This window comes from Podarcis pityusensis (genome assembly GCF_964106645.2).
Source record: "Podarcis pityusensis genome assembly, chromosome: 3".
Lineage (NCBI taxonomy): Eukaryota > Metazoa > Chordata > Lepidosauria > Squamata > Lacertidae > Podarcis > Podarcis pityusensis.
In genome coordinates this window covers 104,048,355-104,069,962 of record NC_138026.1, presented here as the reverse complement: position 1 = coordinate 104,069,962, position 21,608 = coordinate 104,048,355, and the positions used below count along the sequence as shown (strand labels likewise).

The window sequence follows — 21,608 nt, the reverse complement described above, 5'->3', positions numbered from 1 at the left end:
GGTCAGGGATGATGGGAGTTGTAGTCCCAAAACATCTGGAGGGCCGAGTTTGCCTATGCCTGATCTAGCCCAACCCCCCGCAATGCAGGAATCTTTTGCCCTTGAGTTTCCCAAAGCTTGTTGAGATGCATGCAGATTCTGGTCTTGTTTTGGCTGCGTAAGGATCCACAGCCAAAAAAGGGAAGACACTATTCGTTTGTAGAATTCTACCCAACTAACCCAATAGAGCCAACAAAGAGAATGGAGCATTAAAAACAAAAAAACCAAACTAAGAAGAATTGGGAGTGTGGAAACTACAGGCCAGTTAGCTCAACATCTGTCCCACGGAAACTGGTGGGGAGCACTGTTAAAGATGGGATTCCATGCTAAGGATTGTAAGAAAGGAATCAAAAATAAAACTGCCAAAAATATCCTCATGCCTTTATACAAATCTCTGGCGCAAACCACTCTTGGAATACTGTGTACACCTCTGGAAGGCTATTGCGGGGCTGCAAATGGTACAACAAAAGGGGGTGGCCAAAATAATCGAGGGGGTGGAGCAATTCCACTATGGGGAAATGTTACAACATTTGGGACTTCCTAGTTTGGAGAAAAGGTAAGAGGAGACATGAAGTAAGATGGAGGGCTTTTTTTCAGTCAGAGCTTGCCAGAGCTCAGTTCTGGCACCTCTCAGGTGGGCTCCATTGCTTTTCTAAGAGAACAAGGGAGGCATTCATGGTGAGCTCCGACACCTCTTTCTCTAAAAAAATAGCACTGGGGGAAAAAGTACTTCTTCACACAGAGCATAGTTAAACTACAGAATTTGTTCCCACAAGAAGTAGTGAGGGCTACCATCTTGGATGGCTTTAGAAGAGGAGTAGACAAATTTAGGGAGAATAAAACTATCAATGGCGGCTGGCCAAGATGGTGATGTTCTGCTTCTTTTGATGGAGGCAGTATGCATCCGTTGCTGGGAATCGTATGTGGAGATTCCCACCTGCACTAAATGGGCTTTGGCCTGATCCAGCAGGCCTCTTCTTCCTGTTCTTACTCAAGCAAAAGGCAACAGAATTTTTTGCAGTCCTGCTTCCACCACCTTTCCTCTTTCTCAGACTTTTTTCCAGGTCAAATCCCATCTGGCCATTTAACTCAATAATAAGACGGTGATAAATGATTCCCAAACTCTGTTACACTGGGCACACTGTTTATTAGTCTTGGCTACAGGCAGTCTGTTTTCCAATTCAGCTGAGGTAAAAAGAGAGAGAGAGAGAGAGAGAGAGAGAGAGAGAGAGAGAGAGAGAGAGAGAAGGCAAGCCAAATTACTCTGCACCACTTGTGGTGTGTTTTGTTAATCTGCAACATGACTGGGAGATGCCACACTGAGGGGAACACGTTCTCTTGCCATTAAAAAAACCCAAACCAAATTACAGCGACAGTGGCTTGGGTGACAGGCTTATGAACTGCATCAAAACTGAGGGACAGATCTTCATTGTGTAAATGAAAGAATTTCAAAATAAAAATGCTCAGGGATGAGGGTTCTGGGAGAAAAATGCTGACAGAAAAATATTCCTTTCCCAGCTTAGAGACAGCTCTGGCTTATATTCAGCAGCACTAGAAATCCTGTTGAAGAGGGAGGGTGACTAAAACAGGCCCAGGAAAGTTTTAAGGTCAGCTCTTAATCTACCTGCACTTGGGTTCATCAGGAATAGACACTGAACAGGCATCATGAATTATTGGTGGATTGTTAAACAGATGTTTTATAAAAACCCAGGCCAAGGCACACCTATAATTAGCTATCAGCTTTCCAACTTTTACCTTCAGATAATTATTCCCATACTTGAAGCACAGTGAAAGCTCCTTAGAGCAATGTTTCCTAAACTTGGGCCTCCAGCTGTTTTTGGACTACAGTTCCCATCATCCCTGACCGCTGGTCCTGCTAGCTAAGGATAATGGGAGTTGTAGTCCAAAAAACAGCTGGAGACTTAACTTTGGGAAACCCTGCCTTAGAGGAAAGGTGGGGTACAAACGCTATTTTCAAAAATCCACAGAGGAACCCCCTGCGCAGCTGTCTCAGAACTCCTGCACGTCGCATAGGCTTCTAGGGGATGGACCAAGGCACGAAGGCCAGCCCAAGATGCATGCCACCTCAGACTGGTTAGGCTATTTTGGCACCTGAGCCATAAGAAACACAGGAAGGTCCCTCATACTGTGTTAGATCATTGGTCCATCGGACTGGAAGTGGTTCAGACAGAGGTCTTTCTCAGGCCTACCAAGAGATGCCCAAACCTGTTACTTCTTCACACAGTTCGTATTTAAATGATGGAATTCGCTGTCACAAGGTATAGTCTCAGCATTTGGTATTCAAAGGCATACGGCCTCCAACAGTTGAAAGAGAACATAGCCATTGTGGCTGCTAGCCATTAATAGCCCGATCCTCCTCTTTTAAGGCCATCGCTGCATCTTAGTGAAAGCAAATTCCACAGTTCAGCTTAGGCGCTGTGTGGAGAAGTACTTTATTTTTCTGCTCTGAATCTCTCAACATTCCTCATGGGATGACCACAGGTTCTAGAATTCTTCACACTGTGCATAATCTATCATGCCCCATACCTGTTACTCGCCCAAATGTTGTAAACTTCGGCGTTAGGGGAAAATCCTGTTAAATTTGCTTTGTAGGGCACTGTAGAGTCACTTGATTTTATTGAATATTCTGCTGTTCAAAACTGCTTGTTTTTTAAGTTGTATTTCCTTCTTATTTTGTATTATATTGGTTTTAGGTAAGCCACCTTGTATATTTGTTGTTAGAAAAAACAACCCCAAGGTATAAATCAATAAATCATCAGCACCATAGCTGTATCTCTGTAGCCCAGAGATCTGTTGTTTGTCACCTGGTCCACTCTGGGCGGTTTTAAAATAAGGTTAATATAACACAGTGAAGAAAACACTTTTTTTAATTAAATAAAATTAAGCCTGTTTTACAAAAGAAAGGAAGGGGGGAGGATGATATTGTTCCTATGCCACGTTAAGGGTGACTCACAATTTTCTATTAAATTTCTCAGACTGCTCGCTGAACGTTTGCCTAATCTGTCATCATCGAGCAATGCTTCAAAAAACAAAAACAAGTAGCAGCTCTTTCTCTCTCTCTGTGCTGTATTAAAAGACAACTGCTGCTTTCTTCCCCACTGAACAGGCAAGAGTTTTGTGAACAGGCAGCCAGTTTGCAGATCGCAAAGGAAACCTGGAAATGCCATCCTGAAAATATCAAGTATTATCCTAATGATTATTGCATGCTTTCATTATTAGCCTTCTTTGTAAGTATTCCTATCTGCTTACCATGGATTCACTGATAAGAAGGAGGAGGAGCGCCTCTTCAACGTTGTCATGGGGGCTGTAGATGCTGAAAGACAAACAAACCTGTTGTTTTAATATAAGCGACATCAGCAGCTCGCTCATGGGACACTCTTGTTAACACCACCACAGGACTAGTAACTTGAACCGTCTCATGCATGATTCATACGTTATATAACCGCTTCTTCAGGCCAGGATGACTAAAAGCGGCAGGGTGTATCCTAGGAGAAAACTCAGCCCTGACTCAAGCGAGGAAAAGCTGTTGGGTTAGACACAACTTCTGCACATGAAGCAATTTCTCTCCTGGGCAAAAAAAACCCCTCCAGATGACAAGTTAAGTTTTCACAGATGGGATATTAAGAAAATGGTAATAAAACACAGATTGTACGGGGCCCACAGAGACCCACAACCAAAGACCTGCCTGTGGTTTTGAGCTGATATCTGAAATCCAGCACAAACCTCCTCAGCTCTTTGACATTTCTCCAAGACATTCATTCCCTAATGCCCTTCTCCCAACCTTCCAACTTCAGACCCTGAGAGCTAACACATATCCTTTCCTGTTACTAGATTTTTTTCCTCCTCTAGCCAAACTGATCTTCTGCTTCCCTCACGGTGCCAGGACCTCAATACCTCAAGGACCACTCTTTCCACATGAACCTACCCAGACCCTGACATAATCTTCTGAGGCCCTTCTTCGCGTGCCTCCTCCTTGAGATCTGAAGGGTAGCAACACGAGAACGGGGCCTTCTCTGCTGTGGCTCCCCGTCTGTGAAATGCTCTCCCCAGGGAAGTTCGCCTGGCGCCTTCAGTATACACCTTTAGGCACCAGGCAAAAACATTCTTTTTAACCAGGCCTTTGGTTGATCTGTTTGACATCCTATACCCTTTTAAAATGTGGCTCTTTTCAGGAGGGGTTGTTATTGGGTTGTTGTTTTTATTCTGATTATATATGTTGTGATCTTTTCTGTGAGCCACCCTGACACCTCCGGGTATAGGGCGGTATATAAACTCAATCAATAATAACAATAATAATAACACTAGTAAAGGTAAAGGGACCCCTGACCATGAGGTCCAGTCGTAGCCAACTCTGGGGTTGTGGCGCTCATCTTGCTTTATTGGCTGAGGGAGCCGGCATACAGCTTCCGGGTCATGTGGCCAGCATGACTAAGCCGCTTCTGGCGAACCAGAGCAGCGCATGGAAACGCCGTTTACCTTCCCGCTGGAGTGGTACCTATTTATCTACTTCCACTTTGACGTGCTTTCAAACTGCTAGGTTGGCAGGAGCAGGGACCGAGCAACGGGAGCTCACCCCGTCGCGGGGATTCAAACCGCCGACCTTCTGATCGGCAAGTCCTAGGCTCTGTGGTTTAACCCACAGCGCCACCTGCGTCCCTCTAATAAGAACACTAGAGTATCAGAAATCTGTGAGGGATTCTTGCCCACTTCACCTGTTACTCCCATGGAGTGGGTAAGCAGGCTGTGGGGGTCAAGCATTGAGTCCAATTCCCACCATTGCTCCTCCTGTCTTTGCCATTAACATGTTCACCATAATGTCTGCAGCAGGGAGGGTATTCCTGCATGTATAGGCTTTTGGAACAATACCGAAACTGGGCCAAAAGGTTATCCATATGGCACAGGGAGCCTCTGTTCATAGAGAAGTTCATACTGTAGCTCCCTCTCACCTCCTGCCACTGCCCAAGTTATGACAGACATGGTGTTGGGACCGCTGACAGCTGAGGGAGGACACATGTGACTTGGGGGTGGAGCTAAGGGCCCAGCTCCACAGCTCTTGTCATCACATGACTCAGGTGTGAAGAGGGCTTCTTTCTCCTTCGGTAAGTGAACGGAAATCTACAGGGCATTGCAACCAACGCAGCCAATGACTGGGAGGGTTTTGCAAGTACTGTACAACCAAACATTGTAACCCAGCCATTGCTAAGTGTCTTGACTGCCTGCCCTTTCATGTTATTTTATCTGGCCCTGGATGTAACAGCCCCAAAGAACTCTATACGCACTTATCTCCGGTGTGTAGCTGCAGTCTTCGGCGAAGGGTAGTGCAGATGTACAAATTATCCTCTTTGTTCATGAACTCGGGGAGAGGATCAGATAAGGGGCTCCAGTAACAATCTTCGCTCAGGGAGTGCAGGAGCAGCTCTGCCAACTGCTTGGCAGCCGTCTGGAGAAGAATGGACAGAAAATGAGGGAAGCGTGTGGTTTTTTTTAAGCCCACAGTAAGACACCTATTTGCCTACCAGGTTGATGATTCAACTTGCTACGAGCCAGTACACATGATACGTTGGATCTGCATCGGGTTGCTTTTTTAACTTGGTCAGGACGGCCACACACGACTCACCTTTCCAGTTGTCTCAAGTACACAGAGAAATGCTTTGCTTTGGGTATGGCTTTCGTTCTTAGGATTCTCAGCTCCAGTAGTATATACAATGGTACCTCGGGTTAAGAACTTAATTCTTTCCGGAGGTCTGTTCTTAACCTGAAACTGTTCTTAACCTGAAGCACCACTTTAGCTAATGGGGCCTCCTGCTGCCGCAGCACTGCCAGAGCACAATTTCTGTTTCTGTTCTCATCCTGAAGCAAAGTTCTTAACCTGAAGCACTATTTCTGGCTTAGCGGAGTCTGCAACCTGAAGCGTATGTAACCTGAAGCGTATGTAACCTGAGGTACCACTGTATGGGTAACATTTGTGAATGAGTTTCACAAGCCTTTGGCTTGGAATCAACTTGATCCCCTCCCCCTCTTTCCTTTTTCCTTTCTCTTTCTGTAATGGAACTCCTATTTGGGGACTTCCCTGGCTTTTTTCTGGCTCACGTAGGACTAGTCTGGATAGTTGGCCTTGGTGAAGATTTGACATTCTCATCCCCAAAAAAGTTTTTTATTTGAGTTCCTACTGAAATGAGGCTGCATTTTTAATGTTTTAATGTTGTATTTTAATTTTGTTTTTAAGTTGTACAGTGGTACCTCTAGATACGAACGAGATCCATTCTAGAGCCCCATTCGCATCTAGAAGTAAATGTATCTAATGACGGCACGTCTGCGCGCATCGCTTTTCACTGCTTTTGCGCATGCACGTGACGTCATTTTGAGCGTCTGCGCATGCGCAAGCGGCGAAACCTGGAAGTAACACGCTCCATTATTTCCGGGTTGCCGCGGAGCGCAACTCGAACGCGCTCAACTTGAAGCAAATTTAACCCGAGGTATGACTGTATTTCAATCAATTGTTTTTATTCCTGGTGTCAGCTGCCCTGAGCCCAGTCTTGGCTGGGGAGGGCGGGATATAAATAAAATTTATTATTAATATTATTATTATTATTCTAAACGATTTTCAGTGGGACCCATGAACAACTCACAATGTGGCACACCAGCTAGGAAACAGAGAGGACCGGGTTCAACTAGCTCAGGCTATTTTTCCATCCAGCACACAATTGTCTACTCCAACAGACAGAACCACTCCCGTGTCTCAACCAGGAGTCTTTCTCAACAACTGATGCCTTCTCCTTCTCCTTCTCCTTCTCCTTCTCCTTCTCCTTCTCCTTCTCCTTCTCCTTCTCCTTCTCCTTCTCCTTTTCCTTTCCTTAAGCTGCAGGTTCTAGGGATTGAACCTGGGGCTTTTGGGATGAAAAGCATGTGTTCTACACTGAACTGCGAACCCTTCCCCTATTTAGTCTCCATACCACAAGAGTCATCTAGTCCAACCCCCTCCCCGCCCCCGCAATGCAGGAATGTTTTTCCCAACATGGGGCTCGAACCTGTTATGTACTGAAGTTCTCACCCTGGGCCAGCAGGGGGATACTGTAGATAGTTTTCACTCAGGTCCACATATGCAAATAAGTGATCGAAAGTGACATTCAGTGATTGGATAGTTACAGAAAATGGTTACTGTTGCGTTCTAGTGGAGCTCTATATAAGCAGGCTGGCTGAACCCTTCAGTTCACTTCTGTTCTGGCCTGTGAATAAACAAGAGCTGTTTGAAGAATCGCTGTGTCGTCTGATATGTTCACCCACAACTTAACAGAACCCACGACCCTGAAATTAAGAGTCTCATGCTCCACCAACTGAGCTACCACCCTGTGATGGGTAAACTATGGTTTGCATCGTTCTTTGGGGGGAAGCATCAGTAAATAAAGCCCTACCTTCTTTGAGAGAGTGTCTGCGTGAGTTTGTGGGTTTGTTTGCTTTACTGCACGTTTCACTGGCAGTTTCAATTACTTTCACTTTTGTTATGAATAAAACCAGACAAATTGGAATAGCCCAAGTCTTTGATTTATATTATAACAGTCTTTGCCAAAAGAAAAAAGAAAAGTGTGGGGGGGGAGCATTATTATTGCTTAGAATACAATGCAAGTAAAAGGCATTCACAGATTGCCATGTAGTATTCCAGATTAATTTAATTGTATGCTTTGTCATGTTAATCCTATCTAAAAAGCGTTTTTTGTCACTGACGCTGTTAAAAATATTTTGAAACAGAATTAGCAATACAATATTAAAACCGAAGTCTTCACCCTTCGAAATAGCCCAATAATTTAGAAGCAATTACATCGCCAATAATTTGAGGAAGTGGCTATTCAAACATAATGATAAACCATGATTTTGAGATGTTGGGGACAAGCTGCACTCGGCACCTTTCCCTGATCTTCCTTCGTCATGGCTGGCAGGGAAGCTTTCATTCCTATTTTTGATTAACCACAGTTTAGTGTTACATCCAAACCCTACACTGTGGTTAATCATAGAACACTGAGTTGGAATCGACCTCCAACTTCATCTAACCCCCTGCATCAGCTTAAACCATGGAACGAATTATAGTTTCTTCCTATTCGTAGTTTGAAGTTAGCTTAGTTTTTGGGTTTTTTTAAAGCTATAGTTAAGATCAACCACCATTTGTCAGGATTGGATGAAATGATAGGCTGTGGTTTATTTAAAAAGGCTTCTGAACATCTCTTAGAGGCACTGGAGGAAGACAGGGGAGACTAGAGTGTCTATGTGTGCATTGTAATTTCAGCTAAGATCTGGTAATGGGAATCTTTTGGTGGTCCTGCCATTCCTTAGACAGGGAGCAAGTGGTGGTAGAAGCACTTTAAGCTTCAGAATCAGCTTCCTAGTACTTTACTCGGGGTTTTAAAGATTATGTAGTTGGATAATGATAACACTCACATACCTATATACTAGACAAGCATATATGGAATTATGGTTGCTTGCATATATAGCGACATAATAAACCTTTCATTTTCATTCTATATTTCTTTATATTACTACATTATACTTTATATTTCTACACCTTATATTTCTGCATTATTTCGTTCGGTTTAAATACCCTCAATAATTTTTATTAAAGATTAGCTTTCTTTTATTATTACTGTTTATTGTTCTAATGCAGATTCTTGATTTTATCCAGTACCCCATAGTTTTATTGCAGCGTGATTTTCCTTGTGTTGTTAATTTTGTTTCTGTGTATCTCGCTTTTCAAGAGTAATAATAATAAAACAGGCTGCAGGTTTCATTACTTAAACTACTGTAGGCTGTTGTCAGGCTGATTTATAATGCAGAACAAATACCGCCTATTTGCAGTGCACTTGGATGTTGCTGAAAGTAGGTGAGGCCGTCACCCTGAAAGACTAGGAACCACGGGGAATTAAATTCCCATGTTGCCCAACTTTCCTGGGCATCGCAGCACATGTCCACAGCAGCATCCCAGCTTCTGCAAACCACGGGAACTACATTTTTCATGGCTCCTGGCATCGCTTAATGCTGAACCAAAGTACCCGGAACCCTAGTGTGGTAGTTTCTTGGAGCGCTCCTCTCTGTCCCCAACCCACCTCAATAAGTTTTAGGGGCAGTGGGAAAGGCTGGAGAATCCCCACAGCCAAAAGGGACCCATTTCAGAATCAAAGCCCATCCTCCCCTACCTTCCTCCCACATAAACCTTTCTGCCTATTACAGTGGTACCTCGGGTTACATACACTTCAGGTTACAGACGCTTCAGGTTACAAACTCCGCTAACCCAAAAATAGTACCTCAGATTAAGAACTTTGCTTCAGGATGAGAACAGAAATTGTGCTCCGGCGGCGCGGCAGCAGCGGGAGGCCCGTGTTAAGTTGTGGGTGAACATATCAGACGACACAGCGATTCTTCAAACAGCTCTTGTTTATGCACAGGCCAGGACAGAACTGGACTGAAGGGTTCAGTCAGCCTGCTTATATAGAGCGCCAGTACAATGTTACTGTAACAACTTTCTAAAACTATCCAATCACTGAACGTCACTTTCGATCCCTTATTTGCATAACTATCTACAGTATCCCCCTGCTGGCCCAGGGTGAGAACTTCAGTACATAACAGCCCCATTAGCTAAAGTGGTGCTTCAGGTTAAGAACAGTTTCAGGTTAAGAACGGACCTCCTGGACGAATTAAGTTCTTAACCTGAGGTACCACTGTACTGCATTTTCTTTTCACAAAATTGCAACATACACAGAGCTCTTAGACAAAGCTGAAGAAAACAATTGAGCATTGGGCTGAGAAATGCCAATCATAAGGAACATATTTTGTCACCGGATTCTGCAATTGCGCTTGTGTGGAAAAGAACCTAGTAAGCAAAACAGGCATGCAAAAGTCAGCCTAAAATCAGAACTTCTCTCTACGGGTGTTTCCCAATTCCAGTTCCATCCAACCTTGTTATCCCATTAAACGATGCAAAATTGCAGGGCTGGACTCACAGTCCATAACGAGGAAGGAACAGTACTAAAGAACCCTAACTGTCTTTTTCCCCTTCTCCTTTCCTCAAATTGCCATCTGCCAGAAGAAGGGCTCCCTCATCTCCTGATGAATTGGGCTTACCATTCTGAAGCTTTGGGTAGCCTTCGTTTCCATGGTCCGCAATAAGTCTCGGAGGTTTCGTATTCCTTTTACGATGTTGCTAAGAGGAAGGAAACAGCAAGAAATGTAAATTAGGGCTGATTTGATTGTGAACGAACACGATGAAGAGAGAGGGGAAAAAACAGAAGATCTCTGACATTTAAAAAAAAATACCCAATCATGCTCAGGTTGGGCTAATCGTAATAAAAAACAAATGAGTGAGACCTTCGAAGGATAGCTCATCCCAGATGGTGGAATATGAGACAGTCTCTGATGAGTACAGGAGACATTTGGAAGCTTCTCCTGCATCCTGTTTTAAAGCTCTTTTGAAGGATAGCATCTTATCGCTTTGTCCTTGGCATATAAGACGAGGTTCAGTGGTTCAAGCAGCAGTCTAGGAGTACAAACTTGGGCCCACACCTCCACTCACCCATAAAGGTCACTAGGTGATCTTGGCTGGGCCCAGCTCAACGGCTTAAGTCTGTTCTCCCTCAATGTGTTGCCACGATGGTGAAATGATGACAAAATGATAATAACTGCTCTATTTCGAACTTAAAAATGGAAAGCATAATGCTGATGGTCAACAAAAGAGGTTTAAAGACTCTCTCAAGGCAAATCTAGGGGGGAAATGTAGCATGAACACCAACAACTGGGAAACACTGGCCTGCGAGCGCTCCAGTTGGAGAATAGCCTCTACCAAAGGTGTCATGGGCTTTGAAGACACTCGAACTCAGGACGAAAGGGAGAAACGTTCTAAGAGGAAGGCACATTTGGCAAACCCTTACCGTGATCAGCTCCCGCCTGGAAACCTATGACCCCACTGTGGAAGGACGTGTGGATCTAGAATTGGCCTCCATAGTCACTTACAGACTCAATGTTTTAAAACCATGCTCATGGAAGACAATCTTACTTAGATATGAGTGATCGCCAAAGGAGAAGAAAATGGAATTGGGGGGAACTACGTATGCCGTAGACCAGGGCTTCCGAAACTTGGGTCTCCTGCTGTTTTTTGGAACTACAACTCCCATCATCCCTAGCTAGCAGAACCAGTGATCTGGGATGATGGGAATTGTAGCCCAAAAATAGGTGGAGACCCAAGTTTCAGAAGCCATGCCATGTCTAACAAGAGGTCCACAACCTCCAGTTGCTTAGAACTACAACTTCCATCATCCCTAAACATTGACTATTCTTGCTGGGGTTGATGGGAACTGTAGTCCAAAACATTTGAAGGGCCGTGGGGTGGGGCAGGCTTCTATAGGTTGTGTAAAGGAACCTATAGACTTCTTCTTGAATGAAGGGTATTTTACAGGCCTATTTTATGAACAGAAGCCTGAATGGATTGTTGTTTATGTTACAACATACTAAAGAACATGTCCTCTGATGAAGCCCCTTCTTCCCAAATTTGATGGCTACTTAACATTTTATACTGCAGGACGTGTGCGTTCATTGCAGACCACCAGGTCTGAAGCACCTACCGTCCATGCACTGAAAACAAATATATGTAGGCACATCTGCTGGTGATAGTAATTCAGGCACCGGTATCTTCAAGATGGGGTTACAACAGCGCACTTTGTATGAGGATGCACTTGACCTGGAAAGTGCAGAATACTGCAGGGGGGTTTCTGACAGAAGTGAGACCCTGCTGCCATATAATGCCTCTGCTAACAGATCTGCACTGCCTGCCGATTTGCTGCCTTGCCAAGTTCAAGGTGTTGCTGTTATTATATAAAGCCCTTATATAGGGATGTGGGTGGTGCTGTGGTCTAAACCACTGAGCCTCTTGGGCTTGCTGATCAGAAGGTCGGCGATTTGAATCCCCATGACGGAGTGAGCTCCCATTGCTCCATCCCAGCTCCTGCCAACCTAGCAGTTCGAAAGCACGCCAGTACAAGTAGATATATAGGTACCGCTGCAGCGGGAAGGTAAACGGCGTTTCTATGCGCTCTGGCTTCTGTCACGGTATCCCGTTGCGCCAGAAGCAGTTTAGTCATGCCGGCCACATGACCTGGAAAGCTGTCTGTGGACAAACACCGGCTCCCTCAGCCTGAAAGCGAGATGAGCGCCGCAACCCCATAGTCACCTTGGACTGGACTTAACCGCCCAGGGGTTCTTTACCTTTACATAAGGCCCTTAACAGCTGTGGGACAGTTGACTTGTGGGATCTCCCTACCCAAATATATGTCCCCTGGACCACTTCAATCTGTTTGGGAAACCCTGGATTAGATGTTTAAACTCTGTGTTCATTTAATTTTTTTTTAAGAACTGCTCTTGCTGTTTAATTAAATTTATATACTACCTTTCATCATAAGATCTCAGGGCAGTTCACAGAATAAAATACAAGACAAAAACACAAGCAAATGATCAAAACAAAACAAAGGCTGTAGAATATTAATCTGCCAAAGGCCTGGTTAAAGAGGAATGCTTTCGCCTGGTGCCTAAAATATATAATGAAGATACCAGGTAAATGTCCCTGGAATTCTATGTTCGTCCTTTGCATTACCTGGAATTTATGCCATGGACTGGAAATAAATGGTGGGAGCAGAGGGGAGAGAGATTGGTTTTCTGCTTCCCCCGATGGGTTAAACTAGATAGTTGATAAAGCTCCCTCTAATTTTTATGATTTTGTGCTTCATTGTACTATGTTGTTAACCACTCTGGTTCTTATGGGAGGACAGCGGGGGAAATAATGATACATTAGCAGCCTGTCTCCTTGTAAGAACTCTACATTATTTAGAGCATTTTCCCAAATAATTCCACTTCTGGAAATAGAAACCACTCCGCTCATATAATAATGACCACAATCAAGTGTCCCTCCCCTGTTCCAAAACGTCAAGAGTCTTGACTTATAAAGGGGTCTTCTTGTGCCCCCTTGCGGCAGAAAAAGAAATGTGTGCCACTTAAGCTATGTGACTTGTCTTCTCCCTCCCTTTGTGTTGAAAACCGAATTTTAAGGGAAATGATTCACATTCCGAGAGAAGAAACATGGCTCAGCTTTCTTATAGTTCCGGGACGCAGGCTGATGCTTCCGCTAATGGTTCACTCAGGCTTGTGATTAAATGTCACCTAGTTCTGCAGTCCTAGGAGCACTGACTTGGGAGTAAGTTTGCACAGAACACAGGGTTGACGTAGATTTTAGGGGTTCCCAGAGGAACACCCCCAATCAGGCACAAGAGCACTGTGCATGTATGTGCCTGGGGCTATTTCTCACTAGGTAAGGTAAAGGTAAAGGACCCCTGGATGGTTAAGTCCAGTCAAAGGTATAAATAATAAATTATTATTATTATATCATTATTACATTTGTTATGTTTGCAAATTATGTATTTTTTCCATGTCATAAGCTGCCTTGAGTGTGGTTTTAACTGAGATAATAGCATGCATATATATATATATATATATATATATATATATATGTATATATAAAATTATTATTTATACCCCGCCCATCTGGCTGGGTTTCCCCTGCCACTCTGGGCGGTTCAAAGGCAGAATAGTAAAAACACAATAAGGCAACATACAAATGAAATTACGTATGTATGTATTTTATGGAATGAAAGCTGTGATACAAATGCAATAAACATATAATAAATAAACTAACACCGGTGTGGCCAGGGGGTGAGGTCCTTGTCCTCTTGCATTTTATTTCTGATTAATTCCTTAAAAACGGCTGTTGGTGTGTGTGCTTCTGTCTGTCTGAAAGGGAATTTAACAGAGCCCAGGTTTAATGGATAAGCAGGCTCTTCATCTCCACCAAGGATCAAGGGAATGGGATATCCCCTGCTCTCTGAATAGACTTGCTTCTGCTTGGGTTCAGAAGGAATATAAGCCAATGGGAGTTGCAGTCTACCTGAGAGTCTCTTGCATGACTGGCCTACCCTGCTGGCAGTTGTGGCAGCAAGGGAGGCAAAACCCTCCTTCCATTTCAGGACTGTCCAAGGGGATTCGTTTGAACACCCCTTCCATTTTGCAGCAATGTGTTGCACTGGTTCAGCGGTCCTGGCACCTTTTTCTATGCTTTGCCTAGGACGGCATCGGAAGCCTGTTACGTGAAACCAGGCTCAGCATCAGTCATTCAAAATGGCAGAGAACCTCCAGCCACCTACCCTCTTTTCAAATGGGCCACATAAGCACTCTGCAGGGCTGCTTCCAGGAAGTAAGGCAGCTCAAAGTCCAACGCCGACGCTTGAGTGCCCTTTATGCCTCTCGGATGCGTGCTGCCGAAGCTCTGAGAGCGGGGAAAAAGAGGCGTCATTGTTTGCAGGTGAGCAGGAGCCACCCTTTGGCTAAAACTGTGTCTTTCTTTTTCCTCCCGAAAGGACAGAGAAATTGGCTAACGTTTGGGAACCGAGACGAGGCAGAGACAAACTGAAAATTGCACTAAATCATCTGTGTTGTTTCCCTTGGCTATTTTTGCACTGTTTTCACAGGCAAGATGCCTGCATTTCTCAGAAAACCTCCGTATACTTCTGGCAATTTGCTGCAGAGCTTGTGACCCATCAAGCTAAACAGCAGACTCACAAAAGATGTTTCTCTAGGGGCTCAAGAACCCCAATTTTTGGTGCCTGCCTAGAACAGGAGAATTGCCAAGAACTTTGCAGGCTCAACTGCACAGCTGGTGGGCTTGTTCAGCTGAGTGCGCCCAGGCCTGGATTAACCATGTAACATCTCTATGACTCATAGGAGGGAAGCATCTAACTAGTATGTACTGTATAATGCCACACATGCACATAGAAATCATTGAAATGCATTAAAATAGATACTTTACAATGAACAAATATATTTAAAACAAGAAGGTATTTAAATGTAAATAATTCATTGCACACACAGGAAATATATCACTGAAAAAAATGAAAATACCGATTTACATAAATTTTGCATATGCAGATCTTCACGTGCAAGTGTAGGTACAAATTTAGAAATACAGTGGTTCCTCGGGTTACAGATGCTTCAGGTTACAGACTCCGCTAACCCAGAAATAGTACCTCGGGTTAAGAACTTTGCTTCAGGAGAGAACAGAAATCGTGCTCCGGCAGCGCGGTGGCAGCGGGAGGCCCCATTAGCTAAAGTGGTATCTCAGGTTAAGAACAATTTCAGGTTAAGAACAGCCCTCCGGAACGAATTTAGTTCTTAACCCAAGGTACCACTGTAACTATAATTTCTAAATAACTCACAGTTAGAAATAACTATAAGTGGAAATACAGCGCATAGTTATAGATGCAAAATTAGAAATCATTACAGTGGTACCTCAGTTCCCAAATGGCTTGGCTCCCGAACAAATCGGCTCCCGAACGTTGCAAATCCAGAAGTAAGTGTTCTGATTTGCAAACGTTTTTTGGAAGCCAAATGTCTGTTTCGGCTGTTGGCATTGTTTCTGAGGCCAATCAGCCAACCAGAAGCCGCGCCTCAGCTTGCGAACATTTTGGAAGTCGAACGGACTTCCAGAATGGATTGAGTTCGGGAACCAAGGTACCACTTGGTACCACTGTATAGTGGTACCTCGGGTTAAGTACTTAATTCATTCCAGAGGTACCACTGTACTACAATTCAAACAGAAATGCTACACATCTCACGATACAGAAAGGAGACTTCTGTGTCTCCTCAGGCTGCTGTTCAGGTCCTGCTAAATATCAAGGGAAAACTTAAAAGTCCAACTGTTCTTCCATATTATAATTCTTTGATTTTAAAGCAAATGGCCCTTCAAATGCTCATTCAAAGGGAGGATCGTCCTCTCTAGGAGACATACCATAGGGATATCAGAGAGCCTTGGAGGCTTCCCGTCTCCTAACATTCAGGAAGTGCTAAAAGGGCCTTTGAAGGAGGCTTTTGTTTACCTTCTCGAGTTCCTGTAGAAACACTTGAGCCATTACACAGGCCCTTTCAAAGCAAACCATGACTTCTTCCTCACGTTCGGAGAGGCGGGCGCGGGAAGCGATGGAATTGGGCGAGCGCTCCAGCGCCAAGCCTGTAAGGAGAGCAACAGCAAGTTCTTATTAAAGCCAAGATGGAAATTGCCTATGAACAGTTGTCACTTAATGTATCACGTCGTGTCACCTTCACTCCATCCACTCGCATGCACACCTTGCAACTTCCCGTAGAACCCACTCTTGCACCTGCACAAGGTCTTGTTTATCCTCATCGCCACCAGCGGCCGCCATTTCTGAAACTGCAGTGGTACCTCGGGATGAGAACGGGATCTGTTCCGGAGCCCCGTTCGCATCCTGAACAGAACGTAAGACGTGACTGTGCGTCTGCGCGTGCGTGGGTCGCGTTTTGCCACTTCCGCACATGCGCGTGACATCATTTTGACCGTGTGCGCATGCGCGAGCGGTGAAACCCGGAAGTAACGCACTCTGTTACTTCCGGGTCGCTGCAGAGCACAACCCGAAAATACTTATCCTGAAGCGTATTTATCCCGAGGTATGACTATATAGCTCGCATATTTCCGCTCTAACTCCCTAGATGCTTTTCATTGGGGAAATGACTCTATATTCTAAGAATCGCCTTACCCAATATATGCCCACTTGGGACACCTTGATCTGCAGAGGTTGGACTGTTCCAGATGCCACAGAATACTTATTTCACAGTCGTCGTTGTCCCCAAAAAATCAATATTTTAGTGTGTCAGCAGTTACACTTTGGAACTCCCTGCCAATTGATCTCAAGCAGGTGTCTTTGCTGTAGTCTTTCTCCACCTCTCTTCTCCCCCAACCTTATACTATATATAACATTAATGCCTCACGTCAAACATAACTGATCTGTAGAAAAGACTCTTTAACCTGAAAATAGAGACAATGCACGTACTTTTGTAACCAAAGAAAATATTTAATAAAACCTACTTTTTTTCTTAAAAATAAAATAAACATCTTCTAGCAAGCCTATGTGTTTCATCTGATTTTAGCTTATTGTTTATTTTGATCAATGTTGAATATTTAAATACCTGCTTTAACAGTATTTTACTGATAATTTCATCATCATCATCATCATCATCATCATCATTATTTACCACTTTGAGGTGGTGGTGGTTGTTTTTACAGCTTAGTGGTATACAGTCATACCTCGGGTTACAGACGCTCCAGGCTGCGTTTTTTTGGGTTACGGACCACCGAAACCCGGAAGTACCAGAACGGGTTACTTTCAGGTTTTGGTGGTTGCGCATGCACAGAAGCGCCAAATCGCAACCCGCAGATGCGCCGCTGTGGGTTGCAAACGCTGCAGGTTGCGAACGTTCACAATCCGAGCATCCACTGTATAAAGTTTGTTAAATAAAATAAACAAATACACCCCTGAGCTTTGACCATGCAGGCAGAGGATGATGGGAACTGGAGCAGACCTTACTGAGGAAAGTGGGCCAATGGTCAGATTCAAAACAAGGCAGCACCTGCTCCTTGTTCTTGCCTCTTTCAACCACTCACACCTCTGCACCACACACAGGATTTCGTCCTCTGCCCTGCCTTCGCGGAAACTGCACAGAATGTACAGAGGAGGCGTTGGGAATGAGAAAAGCCCTTCCCTTTATTTTTCCTGTCCCTGAAAAGGATGCTCTCTCCACCACACAAAGCTGCTGAGGGGCAAAGAACAAAGCATCACATGACTCAACACACACAAATAAAGAACAGGCAAACGTCCGCATGCATGCAACTCATGACAAGTCGTATTTAAAACGGAAGATCTGAAGAGATGTTCCCTTGCCTCACTTCTGTGTGGCTTCAGGAGGAAGAGGAAGAAGAAGAAGAGACAGAATGGAGGTGGGCAAAGCTGTGGTCCTCCAAATGTTGCTGGACTACAACTCCCATCATCCATGACCATTGGACATGCTGGTGGACCTGATGGGAGCTGGGAGTCCAACCCCTGCTTTAAACAGATTTAAAATCCATATGGTTTTAATTCTATCCCTGTTTAATTGTATTTTAATGATTTGATTTTTCTAGGTTTGGGGCCGTTCTTGTTTTCATCTGTAAGCTGCCTTTGGGGGAAATGGTGGGGCTACAACTAAATATATAATAAATAATAACACCTGGGAGGCTACAAAATCCTCATCTCTGAGATAGAGCATTCTGCCTCGCATTGGGCCAAAGGGGAGGTGAAGGTGCCACATCACCAATTACCGTAAACTGGCTGCAGGACTGCAGAAATATATATATATATGCACAGCTTTGCTGTCTTCCACATGCAGCTCCATATGCATTTTCTCACGTCCTCCCACATAGGCACAAACATGCAAGAGCATAAAGAGGCATGAAAATCAAGCTCCAATCAGAAACACACATTCTTAGGGTGCCGCTGGGAATAAAAGTGAGAACCTTCCTCTCTCTAAGCAGCAGCACATATTTCCAACCCTCCAAGTGTCTCTATTTTCCAGGGACAGTCCCGGATTTACAGAAGCCATCCCGGTTTTTGTTTTGATACTGGAATGTCCCACTTTTCTTTGGGATGCCCCTATTTTCATGGGAGAAATGTTGGAGCGTATGGAATAGGATGTCCCTATTTTCACTGGAGAAATATTGGAGGGTATGGAATAGGGTATCCCTATTTTCATTGGAGAAATGTTGGAGGGTATGGAATAGGGTGTCCCTATTTTCATGGGAGAAATGTTGGAGGGTATGGAATAGGGTGTCCCTATTTTCATTGGAGAAATATTGGAGGGTATGGAATAGGATGTCCCTATTTTCATGGGAGAAATGTTGGAGGGTATGGAATAGGATGTCCCTATTTTCATGGGAGAAATGTTGGAGGGTATGGAATAGGATGTCCCTATTTTCATGGGAGAAATGTTGGAGGGTATGGAATAGGGTGTCCCTATTTTCATGGGAGAAATGTTGGAGCGTATGGAATAGGATGTCCCTATTTTCATTGGAGAAATGTTGGAGGGTATGGAATAGGATGTCCCTATTTTCATGGGAGAAATGTTGGAGGGTATGGAATAGGATGTCCCTATTTTCATTGGAGAAATATTGGAGGGTATGGAATAGGATGTCCCTATTTTCACTGGAGAAATATTGGAGGGTATGGAATAGGATGTCCCTATTTTCATTGGAGAAATGTTGGAGGGTATGGAATAGGGTGTCCCTATTTTCATTGGAGAAATATTGGAGGGTATGGAATAGGATGTCCCTATTTTCATTGGAGAAATGTTGGAGGGTATGGAATAGGATGTCCCTATTTTCATGGGAGAAATGTTGGAGGGTATGGAATAGGATGTCCCTATTTTCATTGGAGAAATGTTGGAGGGTATGGAATAGGATGTCCCTATTTTCATGGGAGAAATGTTGGAGGGTATGGAATAGGATGTCCCTATTTTCATTGGAGAAATGTTGGAGGGTATGGAATAGGGTGTCCCTATTTTCATTGGAGAAATATTGGAGGGTATGGAATAGGGTGTCCCTATTTTCATTGGAGAAATATTGGAGGGTATGGAATAGGATGTCCCTATTTTCATGGGAGAAATGTTGGAGGGTATGGAATAGGATGTCCCTATTTTCATTGGAGAAATGTTGGAGGGTATGGAATAGGGTGTCCCTATTTTCATTGGAGAAATATTGGAGGGTATGGAATAGGATGTCCCTATTTTCATGGGAGAAATGTTGGAGGGTATGGAATAGGATGTCCCTATTTTCACTGGAGAAATGTTTGAGGATATGATATTTAGGCCTTGGATGACACTTGCAGCTTGGGCCATTTTAGTAAACCGAGGCTGTTTTAAGGAACTGATCTTTCCACAACAACAACTAACACCTGTGTCCCTCCCTAGAGATCAGTTATTCTTTCCCCACACTGCTTGCGTGTTGTTCTGGTCAGGATGCAGCAGCTCCCCCAGGGATGTTACAAGGTCTACTCAGGTCAGGCAACAACAAAAATAGCCCAAGAACTCCAGTGTCTGCGTATACTGCAAACCGCCCTTTGATCCTCAGATGAAGGGCGGTACATAAATTGAATAAATAAATTCGCTACCATGGGTCAACGTCTGTCCATCCTAGATTACACCGACTGACCTGGTCTTAAGAGAAAACGTTAGGCCAATGATTTGCAGTCTTAAGCATGTCTGTCTGCTCAGCGGGAAACACAATTGTGCTCTTAGGGGCTTAATCCCCAACAGACTCTGTTTAAACAATTTATAAGCCGGTTATCTCCAAGAGTGGTTCACAAGGATATAACCTCAATAATAATAATAATAAATCAGTTATAAAATCAAACATTGATTAAATGCTTGCTGGAATAAGTCTTCAGAAGGGGCCTGTAGTTCAGAAGGTAGGAGACCTGTCTGACCTTGGCTGGGAGGGAGCTTCCATAAAATTAGGCCCACCATATTGAATGCACGGCTCCTGGTGGATGCAAGCTATGCACCTGAGCCCTGAAGGGCCACTGACAGTGACTCCTGCAAAAACCTCCTTGATCAGTCACAGATATGAGGGATTAAGTGGTCCTTGAGGTATCCTGGACCCAAATTGTTAAGGGTCTTCTAAATGAATGCAAGAACTTTGAACCTGGTCTGATAGCATATGGGGAGCCAGAGCAGACTTTTGAGCACTGGAGTTATATGTGTTTTGCACAAACCGGAGCTTCTGAACCAGGCACGAGGGAAGCCCCACATAAAGTGCATTGCAGTAACTGAGCCTTCAGGATACTCTGCTCCACAAAAAGTTTATGCCATAATAAATTTGTCGGCCCTAATCCAGCAGAGGTGGGGAACTTCTTTCAACCTGAGGGCCTTCAACTTCTACCAAATGGCTGTCTCCTTCAAGCCTGAGCTCAATGGAGGACCAATGGTGCAAGAAATATTGTGGTATTTAAGCCAAGTGCTTTTTTTCCCCTAAAAAGAAAAAAAAATGTTTAGGGGTACAGTATTCTCATTTTCCTACTCATATTGAATTGCTGCCCCTCAGAGAGGCCAGACTTCAGTTCACAAAATGTTTAGGGGTATGCATCCCCCCAGAAAAAAAGCACTGGTTAAACTACAGTCATACCTCGGGTTAAATATGCTTCGAGTTGAGCGCGTTCAAGTTGCACTCCTCGGCAACCCGGAAGTAACGGAACACGTTACTTCTGGGTTTCACCGCTTGCGCATGCGCAGATGCTCAAAATGACGTCGCGCGCATGTGCAGAAGCAGCAAAAAGCGGCGCGCGCATGCGCAGACGTGCCATCGCTAGTTACGTTTACCTCTAGATGTGAACGGGGCTCCGGAACGGATCCCATTCGTATCTAGAGGTACCACTGTACTCTGGGAACTGTAGCTCTGTGAGAGGAATACAATGGTACCTCAGGTTACATACGTTTCAGGTTATATACGCTTCAGGTTACAGACTCTGCTAACCCAGAAATAGTACCTCGGGTTAAGAACTTTGCTTCAGGATGAGAACAGAAATCATGCGGCGGCGGGAGGCCCCATTAGCTGAAGTGGTACCTCAGGTTAAGAACAGTTTCAGCTTAAG

At 44.2% G+C, this 21,608-nt stretch overlaps 1 protein-coding gene across 1 annotated transcript in view; it reads right to left on the bottom strand.

The window, feature by feature from the left end:
* The window catches only part of TTC7A (tetratricopeptide repeat domain 7A), a 190,066-nt gene that overhangs the window by 152,619 nt on the left and 15,839 nt on the right, over positions 1-21,608 (bottom strand). The window contains exons 4-8 of the mRNA XM_080998137.1: positions 16,014-16,144; positions 14,286-14,407; positions 10,168-10,246; positions 5,340-5,500; positions 3,310-3,373 (exon numbers count right to left, since the gene is read on the bottom strand). Coding sequence (XP_080854263.1) covers positions 3,310-3,373; positions 5,340-5,500; positions 10,168-10,246; positions 14,286-14,407; positions 16,014-16,144 — 557 coding nt within the window. The remainder of the gene's footprint in view (positions 1-3,309; positions 3,374-5,339; positions 5,501-10,167; positions 10,247-14,285; positions 14,408-16,013; positions 16,145-21,608) is intronic.